The 14,441-nt window shown below is 45.6% G+C and overlaps 1 protein-coding gene across 2 annotated transcripts in view; it reads left to right on the top strand.

Annotated features, from left to right (window-relative positions):
• The window catches only part of RCAN2 (regulator of calcineurin 2), a 250,579-nt gene extending 236,590 nt beyond the window's left edge, over nucleotides 1-13,989 (top strand). For both annotated transcript variants that reach the window (XM_069489214.1, XM_069489215.1), the window contains one exon: nucleotides 11,449-13,989. In XM_069489214.1, coding sequence (XP_069345315.1) covers nucleotides 11,449-11,609 — 161 coding nt within the window. In that variant the 3' untranslated portion in view covers nucleotides 11,610-13,989. The remainder of the gene's footprint in view (nucleotides 1-11,448) is intronic.
• Nucleotides 13,990-14,441: the final 452 nt, after the last annotated feature.

The following is a 14,441-nucleotide window of genomic DNA, read 5'->3' as shown; positions in this document are numbered from 1 at the left end:
CCCACTGCTCCTCTCTGGGGTCCACCAAAATGAAATATGACCTCATGGAAACACAAAGGAATCAGAGAGAAAACATCTGCAAAGGACTGAATTCCCTGGAGTACTTTTTTTAATTCTAGAGCCTTCTTTCCACTTCTACTTAGAAAACAAGTTCTTTCTCCACTTCTGGGTTGATCTCATGCATAAGCAGCTACGAAGTAGCTGTGATTTTTTAAAGTTTCCATAAGTCCCTCTGCCCCAGAACATCTTTTAATTTTTAGCTTTAAATGAAGATCCAACACAAAGAGAGGCTTTTCTATTGCTTTAGGATGATGATTAAAACTTAGGACGTGAGTGTGAATCTGGGCTCCACCTTTTATTAGCTACCTTGAGCAAGTTTCTTACTTCTTTGTGACTCATCTCCCTCAATAGTAAAGTCAGGCTGTGGCAAGCATCAAATGAGATAATCCACATAAATCCATGTGTCCAGCATTGAACACAGTAAGGGCTCAGTGTATGTTACCTATTTATTGTCACTTGATTTTCAGACCATTGCTTAGTCTCCTATGAAAATGTAAGTGCCTATATTAAGCTCCTAGCTCAGTGTTTTGCTGCCACCCAACCGGGTTGTATTGCCTGCTGGACAGAGAAGAGCCAGTACACTGAGGCAGTCAGGATTGCAACGGAAAAAGGGTTTAATTCCCCAGAGCGCTAAGCAGGGAGACAAGAGGAATTTCTCAAATCTGCCTCCCTGAGAATTTGAGAGATGGGGTTTTTAAGGATAGTTTGGTGGGCAAAGGATTAGGCAATTTGGTTTGCTAATTGTTTAGGTTCAGGGAAAAATTATAGGGGTATAGAAATCATCTTCTTGTGTTGAGTCAGTTCCTGGGTTGGGGTCACAATTCCAGCTGAGTCAGTTTCTTGGTCTGGGCCGCTGGTCTGGGTGGGTCAGCCAGGCCACTGGAATGTGGGGCCTGGAATACACCTCAGAAACTACCTTTAGGTTTCAAAAAGGTGATGTTATCTGCAGAGAGAGTTAAGAATCTTCATGACCACCAGCTGTGTGACTCCAGAGTAGCAATTATAGAGAAGCAAACATGAGGACAGTGACTGATTATTATCTTTATTTTTAGCTAGGACTGTGTCTTCCCAGAGTTTTAGGCCCTTGCCACGGTTCTTACCTTGCACCCCTTTGTTGATTTCTAAAGGGTGATTTCAGTTTCTCAATGTGAAAGCTGTGGTATTTTGGAGCTGACTGTCCTACACATTGCAGTGCACTTAGCATCCTTGGGCCTCACCTAGTACAGTATCCACCCCCAACCCACAACTTGTATGATTAAAAAAACATCTATTTTCAGACACCACTGGGTATAGCATTCTCAGTGAGTTCCACAGTAAGTACACTTTCTCGAAGGAAACAAAGAGTTGTCAGAGACATAGAGGCAGGGAGTGCCTAGCAAGGGGTCAGAAGTGCCAGTGTGGAGGCCAAGAAAAGAGCAGAAGAGAGGGGAGACACAGAGGGACAGAGAGGTGGCACCTGCCTCCCAGCTTTGCTCACTCTCTTCCCCCTTCCCAGACACACACACACACACACACACCCCTTTTTTCCCTTCCCATTGGAAAATTAGGGGAAGACAAGATTGCCAGCAGATACCTTTACAATACCGTTCAAAAGCACATCTGGATGAGGAGGATGGGTGGTGCAGCTTTGGAAAACTTCCTGATGTTTTTCCCTACAATTCAGTCCTTCTACTTAGCCCCACTAGGACTGAGAGAGAGTTAAACACTCAAATGCTGACCAATGCCTGGGGTGGAGGGAAGGCAGTGCGAGTCACCCTTCACCCCTTCTCCTGCTCTGGCACGTCAGCTGGGCTGGGTCAGTGGCAGACACCTCTGTCTCCGCAGTTGGCAAGGGAACAATGAACTGGGACTTGGCGGCCTGGTGGGCCTTCCCTCTTTGCTGAACTGAATCAGGTCCTAAACCTAACACTGGAAAGGAAATCTGAATGTGAACACCTTCCAAGCACATTTCAGATTATTTTGAACTCTGCCCTCGGTCTCCGTTTTCAGTCGCCCCAGGAGGCAGGTGTGTTCAGTGAAGCTAGCACACGTAAAGATGCCATCTGAATTATTCCACAGATCAAGACTGATACTTCCTACTTCGTCTTTGAAAATAATTACATTTACAATAAAAACATTGGGGTAGAGAAATGCAATGCCTTTTAAACATGACTGAGTCTCTATATTTTCCTGAAATGATTTTAATATTGGAATCTTCATTCTTCTTCTCAAATATAATGGGCTTTTAATCCAAATTAAAGTTTAGCACTTAGCACATAACCCAGCCTGGTTCTGTATTCGAGTCCTGTTGGCAGTGTTCTTAGCGCTTTAATAAGCCGTCATCCATTTTTTAAATTCAGTATGGATTAAAAACTGACACCAGCTTTTGCTCTATTTGGTTTGGAACCATTCTGTCTAGATAAGAAGACAGATGGGAATTTTTAAATGCCAGCTTTGTTTTTGATTAAAGGCTGAAGTTGAGAATGCAGCTTTTAGCAGAGCCATGACCAGGGCTTCCTAGTGCTGAAAGCCCCACAGACACGCTCACCTGTCGCAGAGCTGGAGAGCGTCAGCTGCCCCCAGCACAGAACAGAGCAGAGCACAAGCTCTCTGCAGGCAGGGAAGGCCCAGAGAGAAAGCTGGGAGAGGGTGAGCCAGGCATTCCCAGTTCTGTTTCCCAAAGGTACCCATCAAGCTGAGCAGAGAAGGAGAGGGGGCACAGCGGGAGGTCCTGGTGACAGGCTAATGGAGCTCCCTCCACGTGAAGGAACCACTGGGACTGCTGATGCATCCACTCTAACGCAGCCCTGGAGCAGGGGAAAGAGGAACAAACACCAAATGGCACTTAACTTCAACTCCACTATAGTGGCTTAGCTTGCTTTTGGACAAAAAGAGAATTTATAGGGCCCGTGATCTACTTATCAATTAAATTGCTACATAATACCCCCAAAATGTAGGGCTTACAACAACAATCATTTATTTTGCTCACAAATCTGCACTTTGGGCAAGGCTCATCTCTGCCCCATGCAGTGTTGAACTGAGGACCAGCAAATCCCCCTTGAAGATGGTTCACTCGCGTGGCTAGCAAGGTGGTGCTGGCTGTTGGCTGAGTGCTCAGACGGACTCTGGGACAGGGCCCCGGTCCCTCGCTATGTGGGCCTCTTCGTAGACTGCCTGGGCTTCCTTACAACTTGGAGGTGGAGTTCCAAGAGTGCACATTCTGCCAGAAGTGTGTGGCACTTTTGTGACCTAACTCAGAAGTCACACTGGCTACTTCTGCCATGAAGGTTGAGTATCCCTTATCTGAAGTGCTTGGGACCAGAGGTACTTTTGGATCTGGGACGTTTTCAGATTAGGGATACTCAGCCTGTACTGTATTTGTCAAGGCAGCCATCAAGGCCTGCCCGGGTTTGAGGGGAGAGACCACTCCTCGACGGAGGAATGTCAGGGTTCTCACGGGGGGGGGGGTGGGAGATAGCATCACCATCTTTGGAAAACACAGTCTGCTTTCCCCTTTCATATGAGAGATAATAAAGTTAAAGAGCCAGAGAAATATGGGGGATTTTCTTCTAGAATCTGAATCTTCCATAGAGATGCAAATGAACTCAGTCTAAGATTTATAGTCCTTTTCTTCTCATACTTTATTGAATGTTGCCCTTTGAGAAGATTCATTGTCAAAGAGACTACATCTATAATAACTAGCAATTGGCCAAAATAAAATGACACAGTTTCAGAAGGAATAAATAATCTATCTTTAGCTAGAGGACAAATACTAAAAATATGAGTTGCCTGGAAAATGGATTAAAATATAAAATGAAGCTTCCTTCTAGCCGTGTCTCTTGCAGACAATGAAAACGGGGAATAATGAGAGTCAGGGCTGGGGAATGATTATGAGCATGTTCTTTGAAGTCAAGCAAGCCTGAGTTTGAATCCCGGCTCTGCCATTCGCTACCTGTGTGATCTCAATTTCCTCCCGTATAACTTGACATTATGAAACCCACACTACAGAGCAGTTGTTATAATAACTACCTATTTCATGTGAAGTATTTAAAGAGTTAGAGCTGTGGTGAGCCTTTAGTAAGTGCTCAATAAACAGCTGTCATTTTGTTTAAGGAACGTGGCAAATTTCTACAACACCTACCATGTGCTAGCATCGATAATAGGATAGATACCTGCCTGTAAGGAGTTTTCAGCTTAGTTGAAAAGCTAAAACTGGTCCGGGTGCAGTGGCTCACACCTGTAATCCTAGCACTTTGGGAGGCCGAGGCAGGAGGATCGCTTGAGATCAGGAGTTCGAGACCAGCCTGAGCAAGAGTGAAACCCCCGTCTCTACTAAAAATAGAAAAAATTAGCCAGGCATGGTGGCATGCACCTGTACTCCCAGCTGCTCAGGAGGCTGAGGCAGGAGGGTCACTTGAGCCCAGGAGTTTGAGGTTGCTGTAAGCTAGGCTGATGCCACAGCACTCTAGCCCGGGCAACAGAGCGAGACTCTGTCTCAAAGAAAAAAAAAAGAAGAAAAGGAAAAGCTAAAACCTACACAAGTTGAACTACAAGAAGAAAATGCACATGTATTCCGATACATACTGGCTATCACACAAGTATGTGATTAATGTGTGCTTGATACCCTCATAAATCAATCATGGATTCATTGAGCGCTTGCGTGTGCTGTAAGCTGCAACAGTCACAAAAGCAGCTTAAATCCTGACTTCAGTGGTTGGGAATATAAAACATCACTAGATGAAATAACTAGTGAATAATACAAAAGGTGATATAATTAAGCATTATAAATAAGTGGTTCAGACTATTTCAGAAAAAGAAAATCAGAGAGCTCATAAAAACAGCAACTTAAGGTTTTCCATCTCATGGGAACAGAGGTATTCAAATGGGCAGGAAGAGATGGGGGGAAAGAGAGAAAATTGCCAATGAGGAGACAGAGAAGGGGAAGAGGTGGATGGGAGAGACAGGATAGGTCCGTTTTGAGAATCAGATTACGTGATCCATGGCTGTTCATTTGGGACGTGAACATGTGGGACCAGCAGGTTTCATTGACCTCTTACTGCTCTTTGCCGCAGTGACTGCACTGAGTTAAAAGCTCTTTGCAACTCTTCAGCTCTTAATTCTTTATTATGGGATATGACTAGATCGGTTCATCACATCGGAAACCAGAAATTATTTGGGGACAAGAGTGGGCAAAATACTGTCACCCTAAATAATCATATCATGCATGTCGGGAAGGCTTTATAAAATATTTGACACATATTTCTTTAGTATCCCGGTGACGTGGGTGTTATTTCCGTTTTGTTGATGAGGAAAACTGAGGCTCAGAAATGTTAGGTAACTTTCTCAGAGTCTCATTGCCAGTATGTGATGAGATGAAGTCTCCAAATGTTGTTTTAGGAAGCTGATTCTGGCAGGGAAGGTTGGTTCCTGTGGTGGAGAAACCAGCTGAGAGTGTTCTGGGTGGGAGGAGGTGAGTCGTGGGCAGGGTTATTATAAGGGTGTAGGGAGGGAGCGCGCAGGGGAAGGTGTCAAAGCAGCGCTCAGTAGCACTTGGTGACTGAATGGCTACAAATGATGACAGAGATAGGAAATGCAAGGATGACCGACTCTAAGGATTTGCATCTAGAAGGCTGGGAGAGTGACGGCACCTCTAAGAAGTGTGATAGCTTCTGGGAAGGGAGCGTAGATTGACAGGGGACATAAATGATTCTGCTTTAGAAACGTGAGTTTGGAAAAGAGTAGGCGACTTATATAGAGATGTCGGTAAGTCGGGATGCAGGTGTGAGGTCAGGCCTGGGCACGTAGCTCCTCACACAGGCAGGAATCGGTAGCTCATGTTGATCTAGAGAAATAATGTTCCAAGAACAGCAGCAGATGCTGAGGAACACAGCAAAGCTTGGCCTTGTGCCCCTTAGACTTTGCTGTACTTTGAAAGCCTCTAGTGCAGGGATTCTGTCTGTTCCTTGGCAGAACACATGCAGGGGCTTGTCCCAGGACGCACTGAAGTTTTAGGTAGATTTCCCCTTCCCTCCATCACAAAACTTTTGTCATCAGGAATCCGAACAATCAGTCTCAAACACTGCCTTAATACACGTACGTACAGCTCTGTGTCACGTCCCCACCCTTAACACGTAGGAATTATGCTGATTTTTACACACTGTGAATAATCACACAGATTATTCTATTAATAGAAAGAATTTAAGAAGAGGCCAACTCACAGCCCATAAGCCAAGGTGGCGTGATGGGGAGTTTCAGTGGCACTTGGACTGGCAGCTACCGGTACAATTCTTTGCCACTGTGCCAGAACCACGTCCCCACATCCCCCAGCACCTGGTCAGCACAGGGACTCGACCTCCTCCCTCTGGAGAATGAGAAGTAGCTCATGGACACCTTCACTCCCCCCTCCAGCCTTACAGGAATTGGGACATTGTCACCAACCTGTCTCCACGGGCTTGGGAAAAAAGGAGACAGCACTTTGGCATCTATTTTGAACCCTGGCCAAGCCTCAGTCAGTTCCAAAGGGCTGAATGAAAATTTAACTTTTAATCATGGGCTAGAGGATTTTGCTCTTGCTTGGCTGGGGATTTCTTTCACGGGGGTAAGTGGAATACTGTTTGATGCATTTTTTGGTGGCTTTCGGTACCGGCCTCCTTTCTGGGCACAGGGGAAGGACAGTTTGAATACCAGTAGAGGCGCGAGCATGTGACAGATGAACCCTCTGCTTGTCCTTTAGAAGAAATGCTTCAATTGGTCTGTTGTCACCGCACCATGTAGGACCTGCCCCCACCCGGCGTGGGTAGGGCCCAATAGGATCCTTGTCCCCAACGAAGCCTAGCCGGTCCCCGTGCATGGTGACAGCATTGACGTCAGCCCTGGTGGTGGAAGAATTAGCTGAAGCCCAAAGGGAAAAAGAGGCCAAAAAAAGAAAAATTCAATCCAGAGAGACCAAAGCCATTTCTTTTTATTTTGTAGGCTCTCAGCAGCTGTTAAGCTTTGTTGGATTTTGATAGTAAGAAAGTTTCCAAAAATAGAACAGTGAAATGTCAGAGTTAATGGGATCACAGCAATAAGATATCTGTACTAGCAGGAATCTGACTTTATTAACTTGACGTGGAAGTTGCTTTGCCCCCCACACACAGAAGCCCCCCCTGTGCTTGCCCCCCAACCTGGGTGTGCCCCCCCCCCAGCACCTGTTCCGAGAGGAAAGCAACCACTTTCCAAGTGGCAAACACAGTGCAACAAGAGGTGTCTCCAAGGGAATGTTCTTTATCCAAGCCAGGCAAACACAAGGTTTAATCAAAAGGCTAGCTTTGTGGTGTGTGTTTTAGTACTTTTTTTTTAAAGGCTAGCTTCTTGCTAACAGCTGAGGAAAGGGGCAGGTGTCTGGCGGGTCCCCTGGCCTTTGTCCCTGCCTGCACCTCAGCCCCAGGTCCCACACGCTCTGCGGTGGCAGCTTCCTTGCTGTCTCCTCATCTGAGGATGATGGATGCCGTCCTGCCTTCATCCCTGCACTCACGGTCAGCAGAGCAACGAGCGGGATGACAGCGGCTACTCGCGTTTCTTCAAAGGGGGCATCTGCTCCAAATAGGAGAACTTGAAAGAAATTTTATATACAAAATATCAACACTTCATTTCATTACTCTGCGGTCATTTCTCTCCCTGTCTCTCACGGGAGGGTGCCTTTTATTTAGAATTGTAAAGAGTTTCCGAAGGAAAGACAAAATTTTAGAAATCCGGGGTGCAGTGAACTGGGTGGTTGTTCACTGTGGAGCTGTGAGTGGCCCCGGCTGTCCCGCGAGCGAGGAGGGGGCGCCCCAGGGCTGTGGGATCCCTCCCCCCCTCCCTTCCTGCGTCCTCAGCTTCCCTCCCCCACTGCCCTCCACCTGCGTTATTGCCATTTGCCAGTGAAAATGTTCGATGCAGGGTGGAGGAAGGAAGGGGGCACGTTATGTGTGTGCCAGTGCCCTCACGGGGCACTGCTGTCACACAAAGCTGGGTAACTGAGGCCACCTGGACACAGAAAGCACCTAGGTGCTGGGCACGAATGTAGATTGCACTGAATCAGAATCGCAGGGTTGCATCCCCCACGGGGGCCCTAGTCTTAACAAGCACCTCAGTAAACCCTCGGATACTCGGGAACCCCTGCTCACCGAGATGCCACCAGCCAGGGCTGCCCACCCGGCCCACAGCCTTTATGCAACTCTCAGATAAAGCCGGTTTCACGTAGGTTCCATTCTTTAGCAATATCTGCAGATTACCTTTTTACCTCTGGACTTTGATAAAAACGACAAAATACCGTAGGGAGAACAGAACTGACTTTACACAGCGTCAATGTGTACACCACACCACCAGGTATATGTAGTGTCATAACTTCTGAGCGGATTACAATGCGGTCAGGCTAGCGCCAGCTATTGATTCCTGCTCCCCACGGCGGAGACAAACCGCGGCATGAGTGGTCAGCAGGCATGTCCTTCCCGGCTCTGCCCCTCATCCCTGCTCAGCCACTGGGCTCGCCTGCGTCAAACCGGGCCACATCAGGGTGCTGCGTTAGAAATTTAATGCTTGTCGATGCAATCCTCTCTACCTACAATTTCACCAGATCTAGACTTTGAAGTACAGAGTCTTCATCACCCATGTTTTGGTGGCTCTGGCTGGTTGTGTCCCTCTCTGCTACTACCAATATCCAGGGAAATTCTGCGGTTGTAACACTCATGTTTGTGAAATATTTCTGGGTGAAATACAGCAAGATGGCAGGGCAGAGGTGTCCAATGAAGACTTCTCCAACTCTTAACCAAAAGAGAACATTTTTAGCAGGGAATGGCTGTATTCGATCGCTAGGGCTGCCATAACAAAGTATCACAAACTTAGTGGCTTGTACAACAAAAACTTATTGACTCACAGTTCTGGAGGTTAGAAGTCCAAGATCAAGGTTTACACAGGGTCATGCTCCCTCGGAAGACCCTGGGGAAGGGTCTGTTCTGGTGGCTCCTTGGCTCATGTCAGCATAACTCCAGTCTTTCACGTGGCCTTCCCTCCCTGTGTGTGTCTGTGTCCAAAATTCCCCTTTTACTGAGGGCGCAAGTCATATTGACATAGGGCCCACCCTAATGACCTCATCTTAACTTAATTATCCGCAAAGACCTTATTTCCAAATAAGGTCACATTCACCGGTACTGGAGGTTAGGACCTCAGTGTCTTTTGAAGAGATATAATTTAGCCAGTAGCAGAGGCCAGCTCTGAACATTTCCATCCTTCCCAGCATCGCTTAGAAAAGCTTTGATATTTTTTGCATTATCAATGCTCCTCATTCCCTAATGTCAGTACCTAGAATTTATAACTGTACCTTGCAGGAGTTTGCTGTTTGCACTGACATCGCACAGTGGTAGGTACTGAGAGCCCTGTCACTGGAGCTGACAGTACTTGCTCTAGCCATCCAGGAGAGGCACTTGCCACTAAAGACCGAGGGTAGCAGGTGAGAGTCCTGGACTGGGTGGTGTCTGTCCTTGATCCTAGAAGACGGGCAGGACTTAGGGAACTCTCAGGGAGAGGTGGACTATGCCAAGTAAAAGTAGCTAGTTCAGTGCAAATAAGAACATAGCTATCATGATTAAGGGCCAACAGGTAGGCCAGTTTGACCAAAGAACAAAGAGGGAATCAATGAAGGTAATGTTGGAAACGATTAGTGAGAGATTATGCAGATCTTCTATACTGGTCTGAGAAATTTGTGCTCGATCTTGTGAGACCTGGGGCCACTTACTGGGAGGATGTCTAGGAGATACTGTTTTTAGAATATGTTTCTGTTGATTTGTGTAGGGTAAGATGTCAGGAGAAGATTAAGATGAGAATGTTGGCGGTGAAACTGAGAAACTACAAGCATGCAGATTGAGAATGCCCCCTCTTCTTGCCCCACCACCTGGAGGTCTTCTACTTGTATATAAACCCAGGTCAACTGCCACCTCCATTTGGAAGCCTTTCGAGTTACTTGCTCCTTACTATTTGGTACCATATTGCTCTTAACATATATTGCCACCCTGGTGCTCACCATGCTATACTGTGATACTTTCTGTTTCCACATGCCCCCCCTGGACTGTGCTCTCATGAAAGGCACAAATATTTTTTATTGTGCTTTGCAGCCTTTATGACTAGCAAAGGGCACGTCCAGGGGAGCTACTCAATAAACACCTACTAAAATGAAACAGACATAGACAGAAAGCCAGTTGGCAAACAGCAATTTCACTGTAAAATGAGCCAGTCAAGAGTTATAGACTCTTGGGACTGGAGAAGGTCTTAATGGTCATCTAACCCAGTTACTGAGTAAATGCCACAAATCCTGGACAAGCAATGATCTCGCCTGATGCCATCCTGGGGCAGCTCTGGCTGTACAAAGTGTTCAACTGCAAGGGAACATAGAGACTACCTTATTCAAAAGATGAAGAAGTGAAGTGATTGGCTCAAGGTTACTCAGCAGTTAGCAGCAAGGTTGGGAAATAGAAGAGAAACTAACATGACAAACCCCAGGCCCATTCATTCCTCACCACAATCCTATGGAGTGGAGGTCTTGCCATTTTGAAATTTACAGTTGAGGATGCTGAGGCTGAGAGGGGGCAAGTGGCTTGTTCAGGATTGCACAGTTGATAGGTAATAGAGGCAGGTACAATGATAGATTGATCTCATTCCATTTTCTAACACCTCATGCCATCCCTGGAGAAGATCCCAGGTTTCCCGAGATACCGTAAAACGCTCTTCTCACTTCCTAAGCAGACCTTGCCACAGGGTCTGTTTTGAAATCCTCCCCCCTTTTGTTATCATCCAACCAGGTTCTTTGCCCACTGCTCAAGAGGAAGCCAATACGCTGAGACAGCAGGGTTACAGCAGAGAAAGGGTTTAATTCCATGTACCACTAAGCAGGGAGACTAGAGGAATTTCTCAAATCTGCCTCTCTGAGAATTGGGGAGACAGGGTTTTTAAGGATAGTTTGGCAGACCAAGGATTAGGCAATTAGGTTTGCTAATTGGCTAGGTTCAGGGCAAAATTATAGGGGCGTAGTAATCTTGTGTTGTTTCGGTTCCTTGGGTCACAGTTCCAGTTGAGTCAGTTTCTTGGTATGGGTCACTAGTCCGGGTGAGTCAACCAATCCGCTAGAACACAGACCCGGAAGACATGTCAGAAACTACCCCTAGGTTTCCAAAGGGTGCTGTTATCTATGGAGAGGGTTAAGAATCTCTATGACTACCAGCTGTGGAATTTCGGAGTAGTATGGACAGTGACTAATTATGATCATTATTTTTAGCTAGGTCTGTTCCTTCACAGCATTTTGGAGCCCTTACCCCAGTTCTCACCTTGTACCCCTTTATCGATTTGCATAAAGGGTGGTTTCACTTTCTCACCTCCATTTTGCTTGCTTTTCAGGAGAGAAGTATGAGCTCCATGCAGGGACTGAGTCCACCCCAAGTGTTGTCGTGCACGTGTGTGACAGTGACATAGAGGAAGAAGAAGACCCAAAGACTTCCCCAAAGCCAAAAATCATCCAAACCCGGCGTCCCGGCCTGCCACCCTCCGTGTCCAACTGAGCTTCCTGCTCTGCCTCGACAATAATAGCCGTCTCCTCTTTATCATGCTTTTTTTTCCCCGTTGTTTGTCAAAAAAAAAAAAATTGCCTTTAAATCCCTGGGTGTTTGGTTGTTTGAGATTCCTTCCTTGTAATCAAGCCTCTCGGACAAAAGGGCTAGGAAAAGGTGATATGTCTCCTGATCATATCATACCCATTAAGTATAATCCATAATTTAGAAGGTTCTAGGAAAAAGTAGTATTTTCTTATTAACACCACAGCCTGTATCTTTGTTCTCTCATGTTGATCCAAGCCAGAGACATCAGTAACAAATAGCACCTGTGTTGTTTGTGAGCTGTTTCAATCCCAGTCCTGATGTGTGTGCGTTGTTTTTTCCTGGCCACTTAAATAGGACCATATGTAAACTTGACTTTGACTGCATGAGATATCCCTGTCTGGTCTCACTCAGTCCTTGCATCCCGACATTCCCAGGACATGCATGATCACCAGCATTTATTTTCATGATTTGAGGATATCCTATAACTCACAGATTGTCAGCATCCAGCCATGTCCTCTCTAGATTAGGAAAATTGTCAGCATCATCCAGCTCAACAAATCTGGGTATATTCACTATTTTGAGTCAATAACTCCATAGCTCTGTTAAAATTTCTGGAGGCAAAACTGAGACTGGCCCCAAAGGTATTCCTCAATAGATTTTGAACACCACATCCACGTAGAACTTTCCCAGCCTCACTGGGGAGGCTTGTCCAGAGTGATAGAGACCGATTTCAGACAAACCTATTTATTACAAAAGTTTCATGGTGTCTGAATGATTGTTTTTCTCTCTTTGTATATTTGTACAAATGTTTCAGCTGTGCTTTTAAAATCTGGATGTTTTTTATTTAGTGATTGTTCAACTGTTAGCTGCTTAAAAACATACTATGTGCATTGCTTATGAATGCATTCATATACTAATGCAGATAATCTGATAATATTACACTCTATTAATGGATAATGCTGAATTTTGAAAGGGCACAAAACGTGTCATGCCAATACATCAATGATTAGCCGACATCTTTGCTACCCAGACCACTTGTTTTTAAATAAAGATGCAAGTGTCAGTTGTAGACGATTGGGATGAAGCGAAATCTCCAGAATGTAGCAGCAGCTGAGCATATGAAGATGGGGAAGGATGGTAGACACACGTACGACAGTCCTACTCATGCCGTGCCCGTATGCTCAAAGGCGTTGTTTTCATTACATGTGATTTTTCTATTTCTCTAGCCCAAAGTGCATTACAGAAGATACACCTATAGAACCATTACCTTCTGCTGTATGTGCCAGGCCTCATCTACTCCTGTACATTAATGAATTACTTTAGCTGCAAATACACATTACGAAGGAGTGGGGAAGTACTTTCTTTACCCAAGCCTCAGAAAAACACACGAGAACAATAACACAGCCAACCGATGGAAGGACCGTTGTGGTTTTTGACTAAGGTGTATGTTAGTTTCATCAGAAACTTCAAACATAGACTGATCACTCAGAAATTAAAGTCCGTTCTACTGTGAATATAGCAATATAGTACTGGACACAGTACAGGTGAAACTGAGGAGAGCATTGCTTGTCAAATCCTGAGTTTCCGTAAGAAAAATGAAGACTCCTTTCAAAAATAAAATCTGAGGAGTGTATAATAAGCAAATGCTTTGACTTTCCTTTGCCGTGGAGGTTTTTGATTTTTTTCTTGCCAGGTGAGACTACAGACCTAGTCGTTGAGAAATGCTGCCCTCTAGTGGAAGAAATATCGCACTCGGCTGTTTAGACGCACAGAGGCTGCCGCAGGCAGCGACTTGGGGCTGAGTCTCCTCTCGGCCATCTGCGGGTCATTTGACTTTTTAAGCTACCCTGAATTTTCAGAATGCAGGCTGTGAGGAGATCTAGATAAGAGAAAATGTTTGGAAATGATCTGTAAATGTCTCAAATGCATCAGACAATGGGTAAAAGTTGAAATGGCCGTTCTGTGCAGTCATGAAAGAAAAACAGTGAAATGTGTGACCTACGTGGTTAGTCTTAGTAAAACTTGTTGCCACGTGTCAATGATCACCTGTCTCAGATCAAGTAATTCTTTCACCAGGTTTGACGTGGGGAGGGAGGGACAGGGGCTGTTCCCAGGAGAGCGGTGGACAACGGGAAGACTCCTGGAAGTGTTTCGCTGGAACCTCCTAGCACTGTGAAAGTCAGAACCGCCTCAGCATGTCCGTGACGCACATTATGCAAACCTCTTGAGCACTATTTTAAGTTTGAAAAGTTTAAAACTGAAGGGGAAGATTTCCACCAACTGAATCATTTGTGCACGTGTATAGCTCAAAGAGCTTAGACTTCAAATATATCTGGTGAATGACTCTTTGTGCCTGTGGTGTGATTTCTCTGTTGTCTACCTGGGTGTTCTTGAGGGGTAACTGCGGAGGAGTGCAATTCAGCCTAGAGTCTGTCTAAGAAGGTATGGGATTCGCCCACCCATCTAGGTTCTTCCTGCCGCAGTGGGGGAAGCTGGCTGGCAGCCATTTCTCCAAGGAAGAGGAATCTGGGCACAGCCTGGGGGGATGGGCTGGCCTCTGAGCCAGGCAATGGGAGAACTTCCTGTTTTATGGCCACATCGCAACCATTTTGGTCCTAAAAAGCCATGTCAAGTGTAAGAACCTCCTTTAACATCTCCCCACTCTATTCTTTAGTTTAAAACACTATAAGAGACCTGAGTTGCCAAAAATCTAGTATTCAGAACACAAAAAGCACTGTTATAATCTCAAAGATTAATCTATTTGATTTTATTTAAATTAAGAGATTTTGTTCATCA

This window comes from Eulemur rufifrons, chromosome 15, assembly GCF_041146395.1.
Source record: "Eulemur rufifrons isolate Redbay chromosome 15, OSU_ERuf_1, whole genome shotgun sequence".
Classification (NCBI taxonomy): Eukaryota; Metazoa; Chordata; class Mammalia; order Primates; family Lemuridae; genus Eulemur; species Eulemur rufifrons.
The sequence above is the reverse complement of the archived record's forward strand: the minus strand, read 5'-3'. Positions and strand labels throughout refer to the sequence as shown.